Source organism: Sinohyriopsis cumingii, chromosome 9 (assembly GCF_028554795.1).
Source record: "Sinohyriopsis cumingii isolate HCF-2022 chromosome 9, ASM2855479v2, whole genome shotgun sequence".
Lineage (NCBI taxonomy): Eukaryota > Metazoa > Mollusca > Bivalvia > Unionida > Unionidae > Sinohyriopsis > Sinohyriopsis cumingii.
Genome location: NC_142969.1, coordinates 1,199,556 through 1,225,914, shown reverse-complemented (window position 1 = coordinate 1,225,914; position 26,359 = coordinate 1,199,556). Strand labels below are relative to the sequence as shown.

At 34.3% G+C, this 26,359-nt stretch overlaps 1 protein-coding gene across 8 annotated transcripts in view; it reads right to left on the bottom strand.

The window, feature by feature from the left end:
- LOC149791158 (uncharacterized) overlaps positions 1 to 26,359 on the bottom strand; it is a 179,669-nt gene that overhangs the window by 58,824 nt on the left and 94,486 nt on the right. For 6 of the 8 annotated variants that reach the window (XM_089969608.1, XM_089969609.1, XM_089969604.1 and 3 more), the window contains exons 4-15: positions 23,671 to 23,778; positions 22,911 to 23,063; positions 22,025 to 22,156; positions 21,313 to 21,444; positions 19,531 to 19,665; positions 14,893 to 15,024; positions 12,707 to 13,366; positions 9,972 to 10,760; positions 7,209 to 7,340; positions 6,051 to 6,200; positions 3,483 to 3,626; positions 3,060 to 3,197 (exon numbers count right to left, since the gene is read on the bottom strand). In XM_089969608.1, the coding sequence (XP_089825734.1) occupies positions 3,060 to 3,197; positions 3,483 to 3,626; positions 6,051 to 6,200; positions 7,209 to 7,340; positions 9,972 to 10,760; positions 12,707 to 13,366; positions 14,893 to 15,024; positions 19,531 to 19,665; positions 21,313 to 21,444; positions 22,025 to 22,156; positions 22,911 to 23,063; positions 23,671 to 23,778 (2,805 nt within the window). The remainder of the gene's footprint in view (positions 1 to 3,059; positions 3,198 to 3,482; positions 3,627 to 6,050; positions 6,201 to 7,208; positions 7,341 to 9,971; positions 10,761 to 12,706; positions 13,367 to 14,892; positions 15,025 to 19,530; positions 19,666 to 21,312; positions 21,445 to 22,024; positions 22,157 to 22,910; positions 23,064 to 23,670; positions 23,779 to 26,359) is intronic. The other 2 variants (XM_089969612.1, XM_089969610.1) reach the window with 2 other exon arrangements.

Genomic DNA, 26,359 nt, shown 5'->3' with positions numbered 1-26,359 from the left:
GTTACGGCCAATCTGTCAAATTGCCCAGTTCATGAAATGGGCAAATTTATCTGCCCAATTCTTTCCTTGTTTATACCATTAAAAAAAGGAGTTACTCCCCTCAATTTGGTTTCCGCGGCAAACTGAAGGTTTCGAAAACCTCGTGGCCTATAAAAAGACGCGAACGTAATTACGTTCTGAAAGTTTCGTATACGCACGATTTTCACTCACTCATTTTGCTTGTTCTGGTCAGCCTGGTGTTTCGGTCAGACTGAATCTACCCGATTATTTGTCCCTGTATGAAATAAACCAGGATAAAAAACGACCCTCAATAAAACTGAAATTTATCTATTTATTTTTCAAAACTGTTGTTGATTTGGAGAAATGCGCCCCCTGAAATCAGCGCCCTAGGCGGCTGCCTAGTTTGCCTATTTGGTAGCGCCGGCCCTGATTAATATGTATTCATTATCTCTTCTCTAAATTTCTCGTTTACAATTTATCTTTTGTGTCTCTATGGGGCATGGATTATATTAAATTTCGAGAGGTATTTCAGCCATTTTAATGTACATGTACCCAAATTCAAATGAGAAAGCACATCTCACTGGCTGAGATGCAGACATCAATTACAATCGGAACATTTTCGGTTCTCGGTCTTTGCCGTCAAGTAGAGAAACAATCCTTGGACGTTATTCACCGCTGTTGAGAACTACATTAGGAACTATTTATGTGGAACAATATGACGACGGAAGAAGACAAAGCTAATTGGAACACCCTTGGCCTTTTCTGTGGCATCACCAAACACATCAAATTTGTGTGTATTATGCTATGTATATTCAATTTAATTGTTTGTTAGTTTTTGTATTAAAAAAAAAAATTATTTCATTACAATCTATTATAATATAACAGTGTATGCCGGACGTGATCTTGTCCAAAACTGAGTTCATTTCTGCTTGACCTGAATGACTGTTTTTTTTTTAAAAAAAAATATTTAATATTGTGTAAATAACTAATACATAGCTAAATTAACATCTGTATGGGCTTAATATCAGGATCATTATTAATAGAAGTAGTAAATATGTTTATTTGGGTCTAAGTTTTCGAATTTCCTGAGTGTAATCCAGGCTATGGTTTGATTTTGTAAACATCACGATTATTATAGAAGGTTGTTTTCCATTAGGTAATTATTTTAAGTAGAGAACTAAATAATCTTGTAATTGTGAGGACTTGGTCATTCGTGTTTTAACATCTAGCACTTTCAAGTTGTATTATGTTGTATACAGTTGGGATGAATCTTTTTCTTCAAATTGTTGAATTGAAGTGATTATTTTCTCTGGAAGTACAAAAGTTCACTGATAAAAGTCTTGGATAAAGACATTTACTGGAATTTATTCTGATTTTAAACCTGGATTTATATTTCTGTGATTCATCAAAAGAATGTTGACACATCAATACTCTATAAGCTATAACAGACACGTCATCGCCTTCAGTTTTTGGATTTCTTCGGGATTTGTACTGAGTTTTATTCAGGACTTTAAATTACTAGGACTTGTGTCTGTAATTCTTGGATTATTTTGGGATTTATTTCGCAATACCATAAGTTCTTTTTTTTCATTTTCACTTTGTATACTAGCAAAATAAATTATTTGTTAAATTTTACAAAGCTGGATGTCTTTCACTCTTTTATGTTACTTATTTTAAGAGCATAGACTCAAAACGATTCCTACAACTACGTCTATGGTCATTTCTCAACTTTACGGAAATGTTTCAGCGATGTTCCAATCGTTATGCCGGCTTTTTGTTCCCGTAGACTTAGTAGATCACACACTCATGCCTAAATAAACTGTCACATAATGGTATCTTTTACACACCAACAGGGCTTCTATGCAGGCATGCATATGAACGGGTCTGTATCCTGCCAATCAAAGCTACGTTAAGAAATCTCAATCAATATTTAGTGGTATTAAATTCACACTATCTGCTTTTAGTGATTCTATGAGACAAAAAAAAAACATTAATGGATGAGCATTACGCATGAGAGTTTTTTTTTTTTCAATCAGATATACGTGTAGATTAAACAAATGGAATGAACTTCGGATTGTTCTATCCTATCCAGCAAGCAACTGAGGCCGGAAAAGTGTACATATGATCGATAGAGCAAAAAATAGGTCACTGTTTCCTCTTGTTGACAGCAATAAATTGTCCGACTAGGGCGAAGTCACTCTCTTCTGTAACAATTACAAAACGTTCTCTGTCTGAAATAGCTTACTTGACCTGTTTCTCTAATCCACCACCACTTTAATTTTGATTGTTGTTTTGTTTGTTTGTATTTTTGGTTTTTGGTGGGGGTTTTTTATATCTAAGTAGTAAACGTGAATTAAAAATAGCGTAACCTTCAATCATTTTGGAAATCAATATTGTTCTATTTGCTGAAATGTTGGATCTACAACCAGACGATTCAGTCTGTAATAAAATTTAATCCCATTCGATTTCGATCCCTACTAAAATCCCATTTTCTCGTCCAATCAAATAAAATAGTTCCTCGTCAGTTCTACGTACCCTCTGCCATCACCGCTAAGTAAGCGACTCTGCTATATGGCAATTTACAAACAAATATTGGATAGTATCCCTATGCCAACCAGCTCAGAGGGTATGTTGTATGTTAAGAGTTTAATAAAATAATTCCTACAACTTCGCCTCTTTAGCTTATCAGGCTCAATCGAATATATGTATTGACAGTAATTTGAACTAAATAAATCTCTGCAAAAAAGCGCGTTAACTTGTGTTTTTGCAAAACATAAAATCAGACTCAATGGAGCACTTCCATTGTCAAATCTTCATTTTCGGAGGTGCAAATTCTGGCACGTTGTCAAGCTTTTCTATATGGGAGGTAAGTATATATTGCGTGTAGTCTGCAATTCCATACTGCTTTAGTAAAAGTGACTGATTTTGAAAAACATCGGAAAGTCTAAAAATTGATTTATGATCTGTCTCCACCATATAGATTCTTCTTATTTCAGTCAAAATCCGATGTATACAACTTCATTGAAAAACAAAACAGAAGAATAGCAGCACGTGCTTACTTTGCAAGCAGGTTGAGTTATCCACTGACACAACATGTCGATAGTCACACTGACAAGATCTATTCGCAGCACAAACTGAGTGATTCATCTTCCAGCAATGTCTGTCCTTCAGGCAAAAACCTCCAATCTTGGTGGGAACTCAGTGAAGTATAAAAAACAGAATGTAAGTTTAAAGTAGTACAGTTTTTTTCTATTACAATAAAATTCGTAAAGACACACAACATCTTATTTCAATACGGCAATGGCGTGTAAATTAATAGCAGTCGTCATAAAAATACATCTGTCTCTCTCCTTTTTAAAAAAGGATTCTAAAGCCCAAACTATTTCAACTGTTAACTTATTAACAATGCTAAAACAGGACTTTATATAAATATATAAGTAATTTCTCTTCAGATTTGAAAAGTCACATGAATAGAGACTTACTTTCTACGCATCCATTTTCTGTTTCGTTTGCGAAGAAGTCATCCATACATGCGCAGATATTATTGCTATCGCAGACCACTTGACCACCAATGAAACGCTCACACCAACCCGAGTATCTGCAATAGTCTCCGACCTTCCGCGGAACTAAATGCAAAAATAGGTGACAAAATCAGTATTGTTAGATCGGCTATCAATGGGGAAGACTACGCCGACAAGTTAACATTATTTACATGAAACAATTCCATAGTATTGTTAGATCGGCTGACAATGGGGAAGACTACGCCGACACGTTAACATTATTTACATGAAACAATTCCATAGTATTGTTAGATCGGCTGACAATGGGGAAGACTACGCCGACACGTTAACATTATTTACATGAAACAATTCCATAGTATTGTTAGATCGGCTGACAATGGGGAAGACTACGCCGACACGTTAACATTATTTACATGAAACAATTCCATAGCATTGTTAGATCGGCTGATAATGGAGAAGACTACGCATTTGTGATGGCTGTTATCATTATACGGGGTTTGATAGTGGTGTTATGGCACTCTAAACCCTTTGCAGGGCTTGTGGCTTTATAAGCATGCCACAGGAATACAAAATTCGCTCACCTGCACGGGAAATTTTTAACGGCTTGCTGTCATCATTTTTTTGTCTCATAAAAAGTATATTAACTAAGATAATGTCATTCATGCTCAGCAAGTACGCGTATTGCGCGACGAGTTTGATGCATTGACGGCGGTTCGTCAACATTAAAACAGGAGTCGCACAACACGACAGCAGCTCCAGAGGAGATTGCAATAGCAACGTGCACGGAGTAGTCCCTGAGCGGGAAGTTGGCCACTTGGGTACGCTATCGAAATCCATGATACCAACACACACTTTGACCTTGACAAGGTAGCCCACCCCAGCCACTATTACAGAAAACGCTACACTAAAGAGTTTTGAAGTAGGCGAGTTGCACACGCTCTCACCACGTTTAGTATCGAGTAGGACGACTAACTGGTACTGGGCGATCATTCCATTACGCCAGAGTACCGCTCCTTTTGCATCCCTATACTCCCTAAGGTAGTGAGCTTAGTGAGTCCTTTTTATTCATGCCGGACGCCAGAAACAACGTTGCAATCGTCGAAAAAGAAAACGTTGGGCATCAAAGGTTCTCTTAATGAACATGTTGGTCAAAGGTAAATCATTTAGATTAAAGAAATTTATTTCCGTATTATCAGTACAGCAACCTCAAGTGTCCGTATTATCAATACACCAATCTGAAGTGTCCGTATTATCAATACATCAACCTGAAGTGTCCGTATTATCAGTACAGCAACCGGAAGTGTCCGTATTATCAATACATCAACCTGAAGTGTCCGTATTATCAGTACAGCAACCGGAAGTGTCCGTATAATCAATACATCAACCTGACGTGTAATATTGTGTAATGTGATGTGCAACCTATTCTTGGCAACTCAGTTTTTTTCCTAGCCATTCCACTTTGTCTGTGAAAATTATCCATAATAAGGTAATTAATAGAAAAATCGTACCCAGGCAAAGATGTGAAAACATTTCAGTGGTCAGATTCTCCATCCATCACACCCACATCCATTCTTGTTTAAATGAATATCGATTTTGTAGACGTGTACATGCCGTAAACTGAACTTAGTGTAAAAGTTGCAGCTTCAAATAATGTCAAGTTAAAAACTTATGTTAAATAAATGGATACGTAAATAAGCCTAGGACAGGATTGATATAGTATAGGTTACTGTGGGCAAGACCGAATTAGAAGTAAGTCTGATCACAACATCCAAAAGTACGAGAATTTTATTTTGTGTATATACGAATATTATTAACCCTATTTTGTTGTCTCGCCCAAAGTACACGGGGCTCTCATGCACTTAATTCGGTTTCCCCCTTAGAACACGGGCCTTGCATGCACATAAATCGGTATAACCTATAATATCCAATATTATTATATATCCATCTCGAGAGAATTCAGTAAATTTGCATTTATTGGGCATTTTCAAGTCCTTGGTTAAGCACATGTAGGATTTTCATAAGCTTGTTCCTACTTTAAAGGACGTCACAGCAATTAAATTGTCACGCAATATTGCTTTAAATCACGTCATTGTTTTCTCTTTTACTTCATAGGGTTTCAAGTAATATAATGGATATAAAAACGCGTTTCTCATATCAAAATAACAATATTCACATTAATTTCATGAAAAGTAATTTAAATAAAAATATATTACTTGACAGATGAAGTATATAATAAACAAATTTAGTATTCATGATGTTCGATTCTGTTATCTCACAAATACTACATGCGGCTTACAAACTCATTCCGTTCCATCTCTCTCACGATATCCCAAAATACAAACACTATAATATATACTTATTGAATAGACCGGTATCCAAGTAGCACAGCATACTGCATCAGCGGTCGGCACATAATGCATACTCACCGAACATTGTATGAGGTCCCTGCCAGAGTTATATTTTCTTAGTTCATTGATTCTCTGGCATAAAATGTATTCATAAAGTGTCCAAAGTATTCATTGTATTTACCATAGCACGTTTCTGTATCACGTCGTCGGTAATACGGTTCTGAACATGTACAGATCTGATATCCGCCATAACTTTTACTGCAGATGCTGTTAGGGTCCACGTTCTTACACTGGATATCATAAACACAGGAGTCCAATAGACGTCTTGGACCTATAATTTGCCGGAACAAGTACATTATATACTTTAGCAAGAAAAGGTTTTAAATAAAGATGGCAACAAGGAAGAACTGACGGCGAATCCAAGTCACCAACTGAAGAGGTAGGACACAAATGATTTCAGGACGATATCCTGAGTGATGAAGGTATTGGGAGATGGATTTACCACATCTTGAGGAAGATACCATTATAGATGAGGAACGTTTAAGGACGCTAGTACAATAACGACGCTTCATCACAATCACAAACTTTAGCAATACAAGCTATTGCAGATATTTTCATGGAGAGAGGCTGCGAAAGAGATTAAAATAGGGAAACAATCGTGTGCTTGCGAAAATCCTATTTGGCAAATGTCACAAAGGAAGCAAAAATGAGGAAGTAAAGTAAATAGGTTTGTAAGGAAATAACTAAGGTCGTAAGTAAATAAGTAAATATGAAATTAAGAATTAAGTGACAAATTGTGAAAATTTACTTTAGTTAATTGTAGATCAAAGACATTTGCAGAAACGGTTTGCCTACATTCTTGTATAAATGATGGTACCTATCTTCATGCGATATTTATTTTGGATACAACCTTAAATATCGATTGTTACAATTGTTCTTGCTCGGGATTTTCATAGGAGATAGCGAAAAAGAAACGAAATAATATGACTATGGCAAATAATTAATAACATGACAACCTTTTCGCAACGGACAAAATTTTGCTCCATTTGACGTCATTAGTCAGTAAACAGATATCATATGACTCTGAGGACAATTATTAGAATCACTGCAAAAATCCTCAATCGTCAGTCGCCATCAAGGTTTTAGAACCAACCTACCTTAACTTTACTTACTGTGATCCATTTAACATACGAGCTAAATTAATTATTTCATATCAAGCTAAATTATTGTCTCCTGGCAAGAATCTGCAACAAATTTTGTTTTGAAAAAGTAAATATTTAAAAGTGGTAAAAGACCCAAAGTCTGGTAAAAAAATCAGAGAAATAAGGAAATTACTTACGTTTAAGGCACCTTGTGCCGTTATCAAAGGACTCATATCCTTCCAAACAGAAACAGGTGGCGTTCGTACAGTTACTATTTGGCATAAATGTTGAACAGTCAACTCTGACTTTGCAGGTATCCCCAACAATACCTACAACGATATGTAAAGTCTTTAATTGTATATAGACTGTGTGTTATACACATCACCCAGTTATACTGTATACTTTACCTACCATGGTATAACAATATGCTATATCTACCACGTATTATACTGTATTTTCATATCGACCACCGCATTATACTTTATGTTGTATTTATCACCTTATTACATTGTGTATCATATCGAACACCCTATTACATTCTATGTTATATCTACCATCGTATTACACTGTATGTTACATCTACCATCGTATTACACTGTATGTTGCATCTACCATCGTATTACACTGTATGTTATATCTACCATCGTATTACACTGTATGTTACATCTACCATCGTATTACCCTGTATGTTACATCTACCATCGTATTACACTGTATGTTACATCTACCATCGTATTACACTGTATGTTATATCTACCATCGTATTACACTGTATGTTACATCTACCATCGTATTACACTGTATGCTATATCTACCATCGTATTACACTGTATGTTACATCTACCATCGTATTACACTGTATGTTACATCTACCATCGTATTACACTGTATGTTACATCTACCATCGTATTACACTGTATGCTATATATACCATCGTATTACACTGTATGTTACATCTACCATCGTATTACACTGTATGTTACATCTATCATTGTATTACACTGTGTGTTATATCTACCATCGTATTACACTGTATGTTACATCTACCATCGTATTACCCTGTATGTTACATGTACCATCGTATTACACTGTATGTTACGTCTACCATCGTATTACACTGTATGTTACATCTACCATCGTATTACACTGTATTTTACATCTACCATCGTATTACCCTGTATGCTACATCTACCATCGTATTACACTGTATGTTACATCTACCATCGTATTACACTGTATGTTACATCTACCATCGTATTACACTGTATGTTACATCTACCATCGTATTACACTGTATGTTGCATCTACCATCGTATTACACTGTATGTTGCATCTACCATCGTATTACACTGTATGTTATATCTACCATCGTATTACACTGTATGTTACATCTACCATCGTATTACACTGTATGTTATATCTACCATCGTATTACATTGTATGTTATATCTACCATCGTATTAAACTGTATGTTATATCTACCATCGTATTACATTCTATGTTACTTCTACCATCGTATTACGCTGTATGTTACATCTACCATCGTATTACCCTGTATTTTACATCAACCATCGTATTACACTGTATGTTATATTTTCCATCGTATTACACTCTATGTTACATCTACCATCGTATTACAGTGTATGTTATATCTACCACTGTATTACTCTGTATGTTACATCTACCATCGTATTACACTGTATGTTACATCTGCCATTGTATTACATTGTATGTTACATCTACCATCGTATTACACTCTATGTTATATATGCCAAGATCTTACCCTGAATATTTTATCTTGCACCGTTTCACACACAATATTATATAAAGCATTGTGACACACCACGATATATTAAAGTATTAGATTGCATATTATATCTACCACCGTATTACACACTCCCTCTGTGTATCTGTCTGCCTGACTGTCTGTCTGTCTGTCTCTGTCTCTCTGTCTCTGTCTCTCTCTCTCTCTCTCTCTCTCTATATATATATATATATATGTGTGTGCGTGTGTGTGTGTGTGTGTGTATGTGTGTGTGTGTGTGTGTTTTCCCTTTCAATCAGAGCAATATAAGAATTATAAAACTCTTACTTTCTTTGCATCTCGTTTCTCTCCAAGCATATCCAAGCATATCCAAGCATATCCAATTTCACTGATATTTATCCCAATTATTATACCACATTTCTCTCATTTATATACGGAACTGGACTATCATCATTAATTTCACTAATGTCCATACTGAACAAAATTATCTCAAAAAAAATTTCATTCATTCCATTCAGAACCAAATTATCATCATAAGTTTCAATAATTTACATATTATCCCAGTTATCATCACAAAGTCCACTCTTTTCCATTTTCAACTCAATTATCAACACAGATTTCACTCATTTCAACACTGAACTAAATTATCACCTAAAATGTTGATCAGTGATATTTGCGTTGACGATAGGACCCCAAATATGTATCATCAGTGATATTTACGTTGACGATAGGACCCCAAATATGTACTCGACACGCATTTTTGTGTATAAGTATAGCAAGTCTTAATCGTTAATCTCAAACGACATTAAAGTTTTAAGCGGAAAGGATGAGTTGATGGAAATATTTATTTATTGACATATCGCCTTGACTTTGAAGATAGAACATACAATGTGGTATGCGATACGCCTTTGGTATATATATATATATATATATATATACATATATATATATATATATATATATATATATATATATATATATATATATATATATATATATGTGTGTGTGTGTGTGTGTGTGTGTGTGTGTGTGTGTGTGTGTGTGTGTTTCCATTCATGTAAAGAGACAATAAAGTAATAGAAAAGCACTAAGTGTGTAAAGGACGAACAAAAACGCAAATATTATCTCACGCTTTCTCGGAAAGATTTGTGATCTAAAAGTAATTAGGAAGACATAGAAAAAAATGACTGCTTACGTCGTCTACATGCTGTGTTACTCATGTGCGATATCAAACCGACGTTACAATGACACGTCTTATTATTACATCGGCTATTTGTAACTGCACTGGCACAGTCTGTGTCTGTGTTACACAGGTCCAATATCTGCCTCTTAATGCACAAAGTACCATTTTCTGCGGACCTGTAACCAGAAATACATGTGCACTTTCCATTTACACACCGACTATATGCCACTGCGGCAGAGCAATCAATATCAGCTGTGCAGTTGTCATGTATTATTCTTTGGAAGCACATTGTTCCGTTTGAAATTTTTCGATATCCATCGACGCATCCACACTGACCCTGAAAACAGCGACTGTGAGATACTGACATTAAACACTCGTTATTTGACACACATGGATCACCCAGAAATTTTAATACACAAGAAGCATTTGTAGGTCCAGCCTTGAAACCTTCTTTACAATCACAGGTTTGATTTTTACAGTAACTGTTATTCATTGAATCCGAACAGTCGGTGTCCAAAGAGCAGTTTTCTTGTATTTTCCGTGGAGAACATTGCCTCGAATTTTCAATTTTAAATCCGGATATGCATTTGCAAACACCCTCAAAACAGTGGCTGTGTGGAACAACTGAGTCACAGTCTAGCTGGCGCGCGCAGATATCATTAAGGTTACGCCGAATACATTCAGTTCCATTCTGATCTGAAAAATAACCTAACTCACATTCACATGTGAGGTTGTAGCAAACACTGCTGGGAACGGCTGATGAACAATGTAATGACGTACTACAGGGGTCTCCGAGTTTTCCTGCAAATAGACATAAAATATATACTTTACCTTGTGGAAAGATTGCACCCCACCTTCATTTTTCGAATGGAAAGGAAATGTTGTCCAACAAAAACATGTCTACAAGGCCGGGTTATGATTACGGGTTGCTTAACGCAAATACAAGCAAACGATCTAATTGTGTATTACAAATTGCAAACAAAAACAACTATGAAATAATCAAATATGTTTACTTATTTAACTATGTAATAGTTTCATATGTATTCAACTCCAGATAAAACATTTCCGATCACCACGCTACCGTCGCTGAACTGCTTTTTAATTATGGAATGGAAAGCCAAAAGTACAAATTATGAACGCCCGAATGATATTGCCTTACTAGTTAGGGTCGGCTAAAAGTAAGGCCTACAAATTACGAAGGCCTTAATGTCATCGTCTAAATAGTATATGGGTTAGGGTTAGCTAAACGTAAGGCCTACAAATTATGAAGGCCCTAATGTTATAGTTATATTAACCACTGTGTTATCTGGCCCTGAACGAATAATTGGAAACAAGCGTACTAGGAGAAAGAAAACTTAGGAATCTAATCAGTATCGGACATGCGTTACGAAAATGTATAGATACATGTAATCTACGTACAGATATAATATATGTACATATATTTGTAATATATGTACAATATGTGTACAGATATGTGTAATATATGTAAAGATGATATATATATATATATATATATATATATATATATATATATATATATATATATATATATATATATACACAGATACATGTAATATATGTACAGATACATGTAATATATGCAGAGATATTTGTAATAAATGTACAGATAATTGTAATATTTGTACAGGTATGTGTAATATATGTACAGATATTTGCAATATATGTACAGATACATGTAACATATGTACAGATACACTCATGATTTGTACAGATGCATCTTATATATATATATATATATATATATATATATATATATATATATATATATATATATATATATATATATATATATAAAATAATATATGTACAGATACATGTAATATATATATATATATATATATATATATATATATATATATATATATATACAGATGGATGTAATATATATACAGATGGATGCAGTATATGTACAGATGGATGTAGGATATGTACAGATGGATGCAGTATATGTACAGATGGATGTAATAAATGTACAGATGGATGCAGTATATGTATAGATGGATGTAATAAATGTACAGATGGATGTAATATATATACAGATGGATGCAGTATATGTACAGATGGATGTAGGATATGTACAGATGGATGCAGTATATGTACAGATGGATGTAATAAATGTACAGATGGATGCAGTATATGTACAGATGGATGTAATAAATGTACAGATGGATGTAATATATATACAGATGGATGTAATAAATGTACAGATGGATGTAATAAATGTACAGATTCATGAGATATATGTACATATTCATGCAATACATGTACAGATACATGTAAATACGTGTACAGATAATGTAATATATTTATATATAAGCAACTCATTCAATCAAGACCATTCATATAAAATGTCGAAATTCGCTTAACATAATAAACAAGACGAAGTCACGTAAAATCTAAAATAAAAGATAAAAAGACAATAAGAATTAAGTCGAACAAAAGTTGAATATGAGGATAAATTAAAGAATGACAACATGTAGAAGACAAAAAAATGAAACAGGAATAAGATCAATTTTAACAATAACAATGACAATGATAACACAGTAACAAGGAAAAGGAGTGAGTAGAGGATGTTGAAAATATGTGGAGGAGAAGGAAAAGGAAATTGTACGAAATACTACCAAAGACCATGTAAGTGACAAATATAGTAAAGACAAAAGATGGCGATGATACTGGTCATGGCGATAAAGAATATGATAATGATTGGTATGATAATTATGACTTACTCATTATGCATTTTGTTCCATTTTCTACAGCCATCATGCCGACTTTACACTCGCAAGAGTTATTACTACAAATACTGTTCGTAATGGCGTCGCTGCAGTCCAGGTGAGTAACACAGTCTCTGGCTCCAATCCTTCTTCGTGTGCACGTCATATTATTCTTACTAAAGCCCGACGGGCAGTCGCATGTAGAATTTATACACATCGAGTTATTAACATGCATAAAACACTGTATATCTTCTTCACATGGGTCACCTAGGGACCGTTGACGACACGTAGTGTTTCCATCAACACTAATGAAGCCTTCTTGACAAAAACATTGTCCAAAAATGCTGCAATGGCTAAAATCGATTACTGAAGTACAATCTATGTTCTCTCTACAGCTATCGAAAATTTTTCTCATCAAGCAGTATGATAAATTCCAACTTTCAAAATATCCATTGTCACAGACGCAAGTGTTGTTTAGGCACACACTATTCTGTACAGCGTCAGAACAATCTCCGTCATGATGGCAAGATGCTCCGATTTTCCTCAGGAAGCAAAGAGTGTTGTTAGAATCGGAGTAGTGGCCAGATTTGCATTGACAAGTACTGTTTGAGCATTCGCTGCCCTCAACAGCTTCTGAGCAGTCATCGATGTCATCACACTCGTCGCCAAGTTTTCCTGAAAAGTCGGAAAATTTAAGGTTATGGAGGTTCGGGTTAAAAACAAGCCATAAGTTTACATGGACAGTCTCAATAGTTATGAAACATTTCTCTTTATATCTGTTATATTTTCCATATATCAGTTGCACTAATACTGACAATGCAATGTGAATACACGAAGTATACTTCTGACCATGTTTACGGACGATGGAACGAAATTAAAAGAACAATTCTACATATAAACGATATAAATATTTAAGCCGCAATCCTCTTTTCCATTCTTTTTTTAAATTCCATGTATTGATAACGAAGACCCGGAAATGAATGAATAACGTGTTAACAATTAATATTCTTAAGGATGTGTTTGTGTCAAACCAGAAAATAGACTGTCTCGTCGCAGTCACATTTGTTTCATCGCAATCACGTCTGTCTCAACGCAATCACGACTCCCGTCGCAGTCACGAATGCAAGTGTTTTATTGCAATCACGACTGTCTCAAAGCTATCACGATTCTCATCGCAATCACGATTGTCTCATCGCAATCACGTCTGTCTCAACGCTATCACGGCTCCCTTCGCAGTCACGAAAGTAAGCGTTTTATTGCAATCACGAATGTCTCAACGCTATCACGACTCATTGTAGTTAAAAGATCATCGATCGTCAAAAACCATCGCTGAGTGTAACTAAATATAAACTGTCGTCAAATGTCATCGCTAAATGTAGTTAAGTAACATCGATCGTCAAAAGTCATGGCTGAATGTCGTCAAGGATCATCGATCGTCAACAGTCATCGCTGAATGTCATCATGGATCATCGATCGTCAAAAGTCATCGTTGAATGTCGTTAAGGATCATCGATCGTCAAAAGTCATCTCTGAGTGTAGATAAGGATCACCAATCTTTAAAAGTTATCACTGAATGCAGCTAAGAATAATTGGTTGTTAAATGTCATCGGTGAACCATGTTTACTATAAAGAACTAATAATATAAGCAGTTGTCCTCCACCCCCTTTTTTAAAGAAGTATTTACGTTATATTAGACCACGAAACGATGGTGAATCTAGCAGTGTATGAAGAGTTTATTAGTATACTGAGATTTTATCTTGTTTGGATTATAGACTTACTGACATTTCCTCAAATCCAACCAGTAATTATGCAGCAACTATGGGTTAAGTACGTTAAATAGTTTTGTTTGTAATTTTGAGTCTGTTAAATCTCGCTTTCATAAAATGTATCAGGTCTGAGTGAAAACTCATCCTAAGCTTTCATAAACTGTAATGGTGGAATCATTGTATTGACAAGCAAGCTGCCGATACATGGGCTTCAAATCTAGATAATCACATTAAATTAGAGTATATGTGTTCTTAAAAAAAAAAAAAAAATTGCGGAGGAGTAAAATTTTGAGCTGAATACTTATTCAAACGTTTCATGCAAGCGGGACCTGAATTCATAGGATAAACTCTCCTCCAGCCTTTATACCTTGTCATCGGTCTGTGGTTGGATGGAACTATACAATGTTTTAACAGCATATGACTCATGAAACTCACGTTTTTCACAAATGGTGTTGAAATCCATAGGCATGTACCCTGATTGGCAATAACAGAAACCAGTCTGGCAGATGCTATTATTAACAGCCAATGAACAGTCAGTTTTCTGGTCGCATGGGTCTGAGATCCGGCCTACATGCAAATTAATAGGGTGGAGAAAGGGTTAACAAGCATCAAAAACAATTGTAGGGTAAGAAGTCACACTTTGTTAAAAAAGATTATAAGCAAACAGGAAACACCAAATCAACAGTGTTTTATGTACTAGGACGCTTTTTGCATACAATACGACTAATCATTATGTTTAACTCCAGACTTTGCAATTCGGTAATCATTTATACAATGTCTGATGCTGACGATCATGAAAGTGACAGTGATATAGTGAAATAATACTTCGTTTGGGGATGACTTTCTCTGCAAAATGCTCCTCATATCTTGTGTAGGGGGAAATTTCATGTTACGTAACTTTAAAATTCTTCGTGAGTGATTTCTTTATTAAACTTTAAATTGATGTTAAATTAGAATCGTCGTTTACAAGCCTTGTCTAAGTGTTAGTTCTGGCATGTGCTTTCTTTTATTATCTGGGAACGAAGGTGTCTATGCTAGAAATAAGTAAGAATATCAGAACTAATAGAGAAGTGGTTCCTCTTTTTTCATTATAATTATTTTTTAAAATAGGTGTATTCTAATGCTATAACAAAATTCAGGTTTTGTGCTTAAGTTGCAGCATTCAGATCCTCAAAAGTAACCAGAAAGGTAATCGATCACAAAGCTTTGTACTCCGTTGTCTGTATCATTTTACGCTGTTCTACAAAATTTTGTAAAAAGATAACTGAAAAAGGCATATATCTTTTATATGATTTCCAATAAAATCTTATACAAAGAAAACTTAAAACAAGCATTTATCTTTTCTATGATATTCTACAACAATCATCTAAATAGAAAACATATTTATCTTTATTACGAATTGCCACAAAAATCTTTTGAAAAGATAACGAATTTATTTCTTTACGAGCTTCTACAGCAGCCTTGTAGAAAGAGAACATGCATTATCCTTAAGAGTTTATTAGTATACTGAGATTTTATCAAAACTCTTGTAAAAAGACAACTGATAACTGAAAACATGCAATTATCTTGTATACGATGTCCTACAAAAATCTTTTAAAAAGATAACATGTATTTATCCTTTTATGATAATCTACAACAACAAAAAATTACAAAAGGAAACAAGCATTTATCTTTTTAATATGTTCAACAAAACTCTTGTAAAACGATAACTGAAAATATGCAATAAACTTGTATACGATTCTGTACAAAACTCTTGTTAAAAGATTACATGCATATATCCCTTAACGAATTTCTACAAAAAAATCTTGTTAACTGAAAATATGCAATTATCTTTTTAAGATGTGATACAAAAATCCATGTAAAAAAAACCCAAGAAAAACGTGCATTTAGCTTTATACGATGTTCTACAAAACAAAAAACATGTTAGAAAAAACCCAAAATATGCATTTATCTTTGTACTATGTTCATCTAAAATCTTGTAAAAGATAGCTGAAAACATGCAATTATCTTTTATACGATGCTTTACAAAAATGTTTTAAAAAGATTATATTCATATATCCCTTTTCGATTTTCTGCCAAAAGTATATTGTTAAAAGAGAACATGCATTTATCTCCGTACGATCTTCTACAACAATATTGTAAAACGATAACTAAAAACATCCAATTATCATGTATACGATGTTCTACTAAAGTCGTGCAAAGAGATAACTGAAAGCATGTATTCATCTTTATGATCTTCTACAACAATATCGTAAAACGATAACTAAAAACATCCAATGATCATTTATACGATGTTCTACTAAAATCGTGCAAAGAGATAACTGAAAGCATGAATTCATCTTTTTTACTATATTCTACAAAAATGTTATTAAAAGATATCGTACATTAATACCCTTACAATTGTCTACAAACAATTTGTAATAAAAATCATGGATTTATTTTGTTTCTTCACCAGCTTCTAGAACAATTTCATAAAATATAACATGTACTTAACTCTTTTCGAAGTTCTACAAAAACCCGTAAAATAATAAGTAGTTATTTTTTACGATTTTCTACAAAAATCTTGTAAAAAGGTAACAAAAAACATGCGTTTCCTTTTTACGATGTTCTGTAAAATTCTTATGAAAAAAATAAAGTACATTTATGTCTTTACGATGTCATTCAAACATCCTGTAAAAAGATAGCATGCATTTATATTTCTTTTTACAATTCTTGCTAGTTGATCTTATTCTTTTCATTTACTTTCTTCATCGTAAATTTAATTCGCATTATTCCCATCATAATTCGCATTATTCCCATCATAATTAGCATTATTCCCATCATAATTCGCATTATTCCTATCATAATTAGCATTATTCCCATCATAATTCGCATTATTCCCATCATAATTCGCATTATTCCCATCATAATTAGCATTATTCCCATCATAAATAGCATTATTCCCATCATAATTAGCATTATTCCCATATAATTCGCATTATTTCCGTCATAATTAGCATTATTTCCGATATAGTTCTGCCTTAAAAATGCGATAAACTATTTCGCGGTATTTTGGTTTACGTCAATTGATTTATCGTATACAAGTATGTAATTATTGGTGAGTCCCATGTCATGAATCGAACATTACACGATCTATGAGAATGCGATAGGGTGATTGGAACAAAGCACTGTAAGCTACGGTCCCATCTACGAACCCATCTACCTTGTAGTACAATTATATCAGTAATAATATCTTTATCACTTTAAGTACATTTCAACTATTAATAATGTTTTCAAAACTTTTCAAAGTACTCTAACTGAATCGTGTTTCAAAATGGCATTCCTTTCGTAAAAGGCTGTCCAACATTGCCGATTGTAATCTAGAAATACGAATACAACCCTATGTTAAATAAAGACAAAATGTTGTTAAGAAAGAAAATTGAAAATAGTTATAAAGAGCAAAATGGAAAAAAGTAGTTAATAGTTAATAACTTTTGTTGGTAAAACTTCGTGCTATCTTTTGATGCTTCGTTAGTGATAAGTTTCATTATTAGCGCTAGAATATTTACATGAGGATGAGAGTAAAATACAAGTGAGGGTGTGTAGTAGCACATCTGTCTCTCGTTTTCAATATCTTGAAAGTAGTTGAATACAAAACAAAAAAGCAAAAAGCAAACTTACAATGTTATCGGAGAATCCCTAATTTGCCAAGTCTGCCTTTAATTTAGGTAGAAACAAACTTTAGCAATGAGTTTAATGTTTTAAAAATTTAAATTAACCTTAATCTATGGTATGGACGGACAGATACACGGACGCCAACATGATCGCTATTTCGGGCTTCTGCCATGGTAGGCTCAAACAAAATAAAAGAAACATGTGGAGTAAATATTTCTTATAGTTATGCTCGTTCTAAAATTAAATAAACTTTAATAGTATTTTTTGCATCCAATTTAATAGTCTAAGTTCTAGTTTTTTACATAATTTATTTATATAACATAATAAGGTGTGGCAAAATCAGAATTGCGTCACATAATTGAAACCTCAGACACTGGATTATCGCCAGAAATATTCAAAAGAATAACAAAACTCAGTAGGACACGTCATAAGTTAGCAATGTGAAGGATCTGACAAAAGTAAGGAAATAACAAAACGATTTGTGTATTGAATGACATTGATATTCCTGCAATATCATTGGCTGAAAATCGAGTTCATTAAAATTTACAGAATTTAGGCAGGTGCCCTTATATACCATCGCAACCGCTTAGAACTTTTCACGAATTGAAGAAAAATCCCACAAATGTTATACGTTTGAAAAGCTGTATATTCACCGGACGTCTGGCCATACACTCATTACCACAATCGTAATGTATCCAGCCGCTGCCACCAATCTAAATGCGATTTTGGAACTACGTATTTACAGATTACTTAATTACTTTCACTGGCAGAAATGTGATACTACCAGTGATCTGGTAGGAAAGAACTACTATACTAATTAAGTTTCTTATATATTTCCTTCATTTTTTTCTAATTTTGTTTTCAGTGCATAATATTTCAGTTCAAATACAGGACGTCTATTGTGCTTATGTTAGCCATTAACGTGGACACAATCTTACAGAAATAGCATAAGATATGCTGCATTTTATGTAAACATTCACATACGAATGTAATGCCTGGTATTAAATGACCTTTCTGGAATGGACCGAATCACTCATGTCCGCTGTGTCATCTTACGTAACAGCCTTCAGCCTGAATTCCATTCTACTGAACACTAATAACATTCTTCACTGGTCAGTAGCTGTCCAGGAAATATTACATAACATTACTCATTACTTTCTAAGAGACGATGTTAGGATAAAATAACAATTGATTGACCGGTTTGTTTTAATTATACCTAGTAACGCGTTAGCACAGTGCGCCCAGGTGCCAAAATAGTTTATGTTTAGTCTAAAATTTGAGTCCGGTTCAAGGTCCTATAACTATGTAAAACATTATACTCATTATTATAGGTTTGTGAAAAATAATAAACCATAACAAGAAGAAATCAAATTAATACGCTCATTGGTTAAGTTAGTAGGTCCTTGGGTCTCATCTTACGTTTGGCACAATAGTCCATCGATCTGTAGGCAAAGAAACCAGGTTTACACAGACATGTTCCAGACGTCGAGCAAAAGCTGTCTCTCACTGCCTCGTTGCAGTCTTCGCTGGTCTTACATGGGTCACCTAGCTTGACTAAGGTACAAATAAGAAATTAAATGGTCACCTAGCTTGACTAAGGTACAAAAAAGAAATTAAATAGTCACTTAGCTTGACTAAGGTACAAATAAGAAATTAAATAGTCACCTAGCTTGACTAAGGTACAAATAAGAAATTAGTCACCTAGCTTGACTAAGGTACAAATAAGAAATTAAATAGTCACCTAGCTTGACTAAGGTACAAATAAGAAATTGAATAGCCACCTAGATTGATTAAGGCACAAATAAGAAATTAAATAGTCACCTAGCTTGACTAAGGTACAAATAAGAAATTAAATAGTCACCTAGCTTGACTAAGGTACAGATAAGAAATTAAATATTCACCTAAATAGTCACCTAGCTTGACTAAGATACAAATAAGAACTTAAATAGTCACCTAGCTTGACTAAGGTACAGAAAAGAAATTAATAGTCACCTAGCTTGACTAAGGTACAGATAAGAAATTAAATAGTCACCTAAATAGTCACCTAGCTTGACTAAGGTACAAATAAGAAATTAAATAGGCACCTAGCTTGACTAAGTTACAAATAAGAAATTAAATAGTCACCTAGCTTGACTAAGGTACAAATAAGAAATTAAATAGTCACCTAGCTTGACCAAGGTATAAATAAGAAATTAAATAGTCACCTAGCTTGACTAATGTACAAAAAAGAAATTAAATAGTCACTTAGCTTGACTAAGGTACAAATAAGAAATTAAATGGTCAAAAGGAGTAACAACCTATTAAGGTGCAGTCGTTTTTCAAATGGAATAGAAATTTAAATAATTAAATGTAGTAATAACCTATCACATTTTCAAACAATCATCCAAGAAAGAAAGATTGAGAGGAAAAACAGCCGCAACAAAAATCGTTTTCATTTGAGATACGAAAGAAACAAGGATAGTATAAAACAAATACCAAACAACTATGAAGTAATTAAAGAAAGAAAGTAACACAGGAGAAAAACCGAGACTTGACAAAAGAAAGAAAGAAAGAAAGAAAGAAAGAAAGAAAGAAAGAAAGAAAGGAAGGAAGAAAAAGAAAGAAAGAATCGGGACGAGATCTAAATTAATACTACTACTGAATTTTAAGAGGAAACAATTTCGTGTTTGTTTTTCATTCCGACTTTAGGCCTGAATAAATTATTTCTCTCTTTGTCATATTTTCCAAAATTACTTGTAAAGCACCAGACAAATGTAATACTTTAAACAAAACTACACTGCATAATACATCAAACAAGGCTTATGATGTTTAATATATGGAGACTGGATAATATTCTATAGTCAAGGCAAATTATGGTCGATAGATGAGGATTGGATACTATTAATTGGCCCTGGGAAAGTTTAGTTGATAGATGGAGACTGAATAATAATATTCAATGACCAAGGTAAACGATGGTCGATAGATGAAGGAGATTGGAAAATATTAAATTGCTAATGCAAATTAAACAAATCACATGCTGTTTATACGCATTATACGAAATCTGGTAAGCATTCAACGAAAATATGAATTCTGCAGTTATTACTCAGATGGAGACTCGCTTAGAAATGCAGAGCGTCGTTTGGGTAAATTCTGTATTTACTGTAAAACACTGAAACCATGTATTTTCAAGAAATATTCACTATACCTTCTCCCAAATCTTACTTATTTTGCAAACGGACTGTTTCTCGTCGAAGAAGTAACCTTGGTTACAAGCGCAGGTTCCGAGATAACACTGACTTTTGCTGATTGCTGTTCGACATTCGGAATCCATCTGACATGGATCCCCTATTCTTCCTGGAATATATATGCCATGAAAAAAGAGCTTATAAAGTGTCTTATAGTGTCATAGCTGTGATTGTTCTGCGCTTTAGTTCTTATTTATGAGGGACAAAAGATCAAACTGCTTTTCAACGATACATGTTTAAACGGTTGAAATTATTTGATATTTGATTCTCTATTAATTATTCAGGGGTCTTCTAGTGTGGAAGGGCATGGGTAGAGAAAGAGAATTCATATTACTTGAACTTATTCATCCTTCCATGGTATGTACACATCCTGAAGCTGGCGGTATTTATTTTAATAAATCTTGACAATAACTGGAATTCTGAAGAAACGAGAAAACACAAAATGTAATCAGGTTAATATTTAATTTGAATTCTGGGTACTGACGTCAGCCAAAAATTGGTGGATGCAATTTAAATTTGGAGTCTCAGTTTGAGAACTTTACATTTCAAATCTTAGAATAAAAATAAACTGGATTATAATGTTAAAATCAATGCGATAATAATTATATTGCCTAATCATTAAGCTAAGACGTTTGTATTTTAGAAGAGAAAATTATGAACATTTTGTTCTGTAATATATGAAACCTTACTGAATCTACATCCATCATTATCTTTACGTGGAATGTAAGGGACATCACAACTGCAGATGCTGCCCTTACAACTTGTATTCTGCATTATGGCGCTACACGTCTCGTTCTTTGTGCATTTGTCGCCAAGCTTAGCTGGAAAATAATATAAACAGTTTACCAATACAGTTTTCAGATTGCAAATCTTATTTTTCGAGCCTGTATTGTATTACCAGATCAATATTTTAACCATATTTTGTTATTATTAAAGCAATTATTTTCACTTCATTAACACACACACACACATACACACAAACACACACACACATACACTGATAAGAGTAACGAATCCACCTAATAAAATAAAAAACTATTTTACACAGTCACTATTATTATGGAAATTATATTGCCTCATAACAGGTAAAAGAATAAGATATAGTAACAATGACTGTAAATAATATATTTCTAGAAAACGGTGGTTACAGTCATAACCTATTTTCAGTAGCATTTTGCTTTGTCCTCGTTCTCTTCAAATCGTTGTTCGTAGTGTTCTTATTAACTGGGTTTTAATTGTATTTCACATTAGGCCATATTTGGTGTTAGCAGGAAATTTTACATTTAACTGTATTTCACATTAGGCGATATTAGGTGTTACCAAGGAATAACTACCTTGAACACAGGCATTTCCAATAATTGTCTTGAACACAGAGGTTGCAAATAATTACATAGAACACAGATGTTGCTAAAATTACCTTGAGGTAAGAGGATGGTAATAATTACCTGGAAAACAGGCGTTGCCAATTTTATTTGGTCTGTATCCCAACAGACACTGTGGTAATAATTACCTGGAAAACAGACGTTGTCAATTTTATTTGGTCTGTATCCCAACAGACACTGTGGTAATAATTACCTGGAAAACAGGCGTTGCCAATTTTATTTGGTCTGTATCCCAAGAGACACTGGCACGTTTCATTGACGCAGTCAGTGTTAGGGACAAATACATCACAGCTACAGTTGCCATCACAGGTTCTGTTTACTTCACAAATGTCCCCGATAAGTTTTGCTAAAAATACAAGACAGATAAAAATACTTCCTATAAAGACAATTCTCCAAAGAATATAAACCCGTATTACAAAGATGACTTGTACATACAGGATTTAATGCTCGTGTATAGAAAATTGATCTTTTAAATAAATTTCTTCTCAATCAGAACAAAATGGTTCAAATAATGATACAGAATTGTGATGTCCTGTGACAATATAGCTTTAAAACACATTGATCACAAAGTTTATACTTGGTCTCAAATACCGATATATGGTTTAGACTCGAGTACTGATAAGTCATACCATTGTGAAGTGAAATTGTTTCCTGAATGCGTGGTTCTTAGTTTGATTACATGAGAATCATTTGAGGTATTACTGCACTGAATACATACAGCAGTTCGATGGAACTGACAGCTATGTTGAGGGCCATGAAATACTGGGGAAAGAAGAAACTCCAGCCGAATAAGGCAAGCTCAACATCGAGTTTTGTTTGCTAGTTTGTAATGTTTGCTTGTTTCTTTGTTTTATTTTGTAAAGATTTTTTGTTTTATTTTGTGTTTTGTTTCTTCACCGCATTGTCTTGGCTTGAAGATATAACGTACTTGATTTTACACCGCGACTTCTTACCTTCGTCTGAAGCATCATCACAATCGACCTTTCCGTCCTGGACCTTGACTTTTGGAATGCAATCGCCGCTCAAACAGGTGAACAGATGAGGCTCACAAGGGAAAGGAACTGTGCCAAGAAAAATGACCAATATATGATCAAACTGATTACTCCGTAAGTAGTTAAGTGGGGCACATTAGGGACAATGGGACTTAGCATTAAAAAGACCCCTGGGTCAGATTAGGGACAATGGAAATTTAACATGGAGAGAAATCGTGGGTCACTTTAGGGACAATGGGAATTTAACATAGAGTTTGGGTCTGTCTAGGGACAAGGGAAATTAACATGGGGAATAGAGTTTGGGCTTTTGGGATTTTTTTTTTTTTTAAATTTTTTTAAATTTAAATTTAAATTTAAATTTAAATTTTAAAAAAGGGGTAGGCAATGGAAAGGCTATCTCTTTTCGAGAAATATGGCTGGCCCTGAAAAGGGCCTTTGGGTTTTCTTCTTCTTCTTCTGCTTCTAGTTTCTTCTTTTTCTCCACCAAGTTCTTATTTTATCTCCAACACTCTTTCTCTTCTTTTCTTTCTCTTTTTTCTCCTGCTCTTCTTTCTTCTTCTCTTCCTCCTCTTCTTTCTTCCTCTTTTCATTTTCTTCTTCTTTTTCAATTTTTTCATTCCATGCTCTCATCCTTATCCTTTCCTCTTCATCCTCCTTCTCCTCCTTTATTTCTTTCAACAGATCACTGATGATTACCTTCATTTTTCGTAAATTGTTTATCTCCATCTTCACTCGATGGGGACTATAAGAATAGTGATCCTCGTTTAGGTTAACCAACATTTGCTCTATCATTCCTAAATTGTCGAGGACGTTTTGCAATTTTTCCATTTTGTCCATTTGGTTAGAAGCCATCTTCTATTTTTATTCTTTGCAGAATGGTTTGAACGACGAATACTGTGGGTTCTTATACGAAAAGCGCGGACGTGAAGGAAAACATCCCCCTACTTTTTCATTTCATATAATAAAACCCAAACTATACTTTCTCATTTCATATAATAAAAACCCAAACTATACTCTCCACATACGCTAAGAAACAATAAACAAAATCCATAATCTACTATCCACACAATCTTACGTGAGCGCTTACAAAACCCAAACTATACTCTTCACATACGCTAAGAACAATAAACAAATCCATAATCTACTATTCACACAATCGTACGTGAGCGGGTACAAACACAAACACAAACACACAAACACAAACACACAAACACATACGCTAAGAAACAATAAACTAATCCATAATCTACTATCCACACAATCGTATGTGAGCGGTTACAAAACCCAAACTATACTCTCCACATACGCTAAGAACAATAAACTAATCCATAATCTACTATCCACACAATCGTACGTGAGCACTTACAGAACCCTAACTATACTCTTCACCTACGCTAAGAAACAATAAAGAAACCCACAATCTACTATTCCCACAAACATACCTTAGCTCTTACAAGCACCAACACACAAACACATACCCTCACACTATCTTAAAAAAGAGTTAGTGTTTATAATCACACTACTCTACCTACACACATTGGCAAATCGATCGTTATTTCTTTTCTAGAGTATTGGGTAGCCCTGAAAAGGGCTGTTTTTTTGTTTGGAACTTCATGGACACCTGGTTAATGGTGGCACCTTCCAGGCCTGGCGCCGCATACACATCTTGTCCCCCAGTTACTTTTTACCTTTTTGGGGGAGAGAGCAGAGGCAGGATATGTCGCTTGAGAATCCCAATTTTCGCTCTCTGGGATTCTGAAATTTCTTCTTCTTCTCTCCTTTTCCTCCTCCTCCTCTTCTTTGTATCTTCTCTCTTCCTCTTTGTATCTTCTTTCCTCTTCTTCTTTATATCCTCTCTCCTCCTCTTCTTTGTTTCTTCTTTCCTCCTCCTCTCTTATCCTTCCCTCCTCCACAATGGCTTCCGCGGCCAGTTCATTTAATATGCGCCTGGCATATTCCAGATGCACATGAAGTTCCAACAGTTTCTCCAGTCTCGTGTTCATTTTTGGTGTTGATCAATCAACAAGGGTAGCTGGACTGCCGAACGAGTTTCAATTTATAGTGAAAGCGCGGACGTGAAGGAAAACATCCCCAAAAAACATAAAATTGATCTTACCTACATCATGACCAAAAAACAACAACGCGTGGACCTAAAAGAAACACTCACTCACTTTTTATGCTACCCATCACTATTTTAAAATTTTTTATAAATCACTTCAATAGACTATCCACATACGCAAAGCAATCCAATCTAACCCCAAATTTACACCTCAAACACCAAAAAAAAAAAAAAGACATCATTTTAATCTACTATCCATACCAACTTACTTAACCACTTACAAACACAAACACACAAACACATACCCTCACATTTTTTTTAAAAAAGAGTTAGTGTTTATTTTCACACTACTCTACCTACACATATTGGCAAATCTATTGTTATTTCTTTTCTAGAGTATTGGGTAGCCCTGAAAAGGGCTGTTTTTTTTTGTTTGCTATGGCATTCTTTTTAGTTTCTAAGAATGCGATGTCCTCTGAGGATAGACTTTCTGGCGATAGGTCTGCTTCTTCGGAAAGAGAAGAAGAACTCTTTGGTGTCGATACGACAATCGACAAAGCCTCTGTCAGCTTCAGGTTGCTGCTGCTGCTC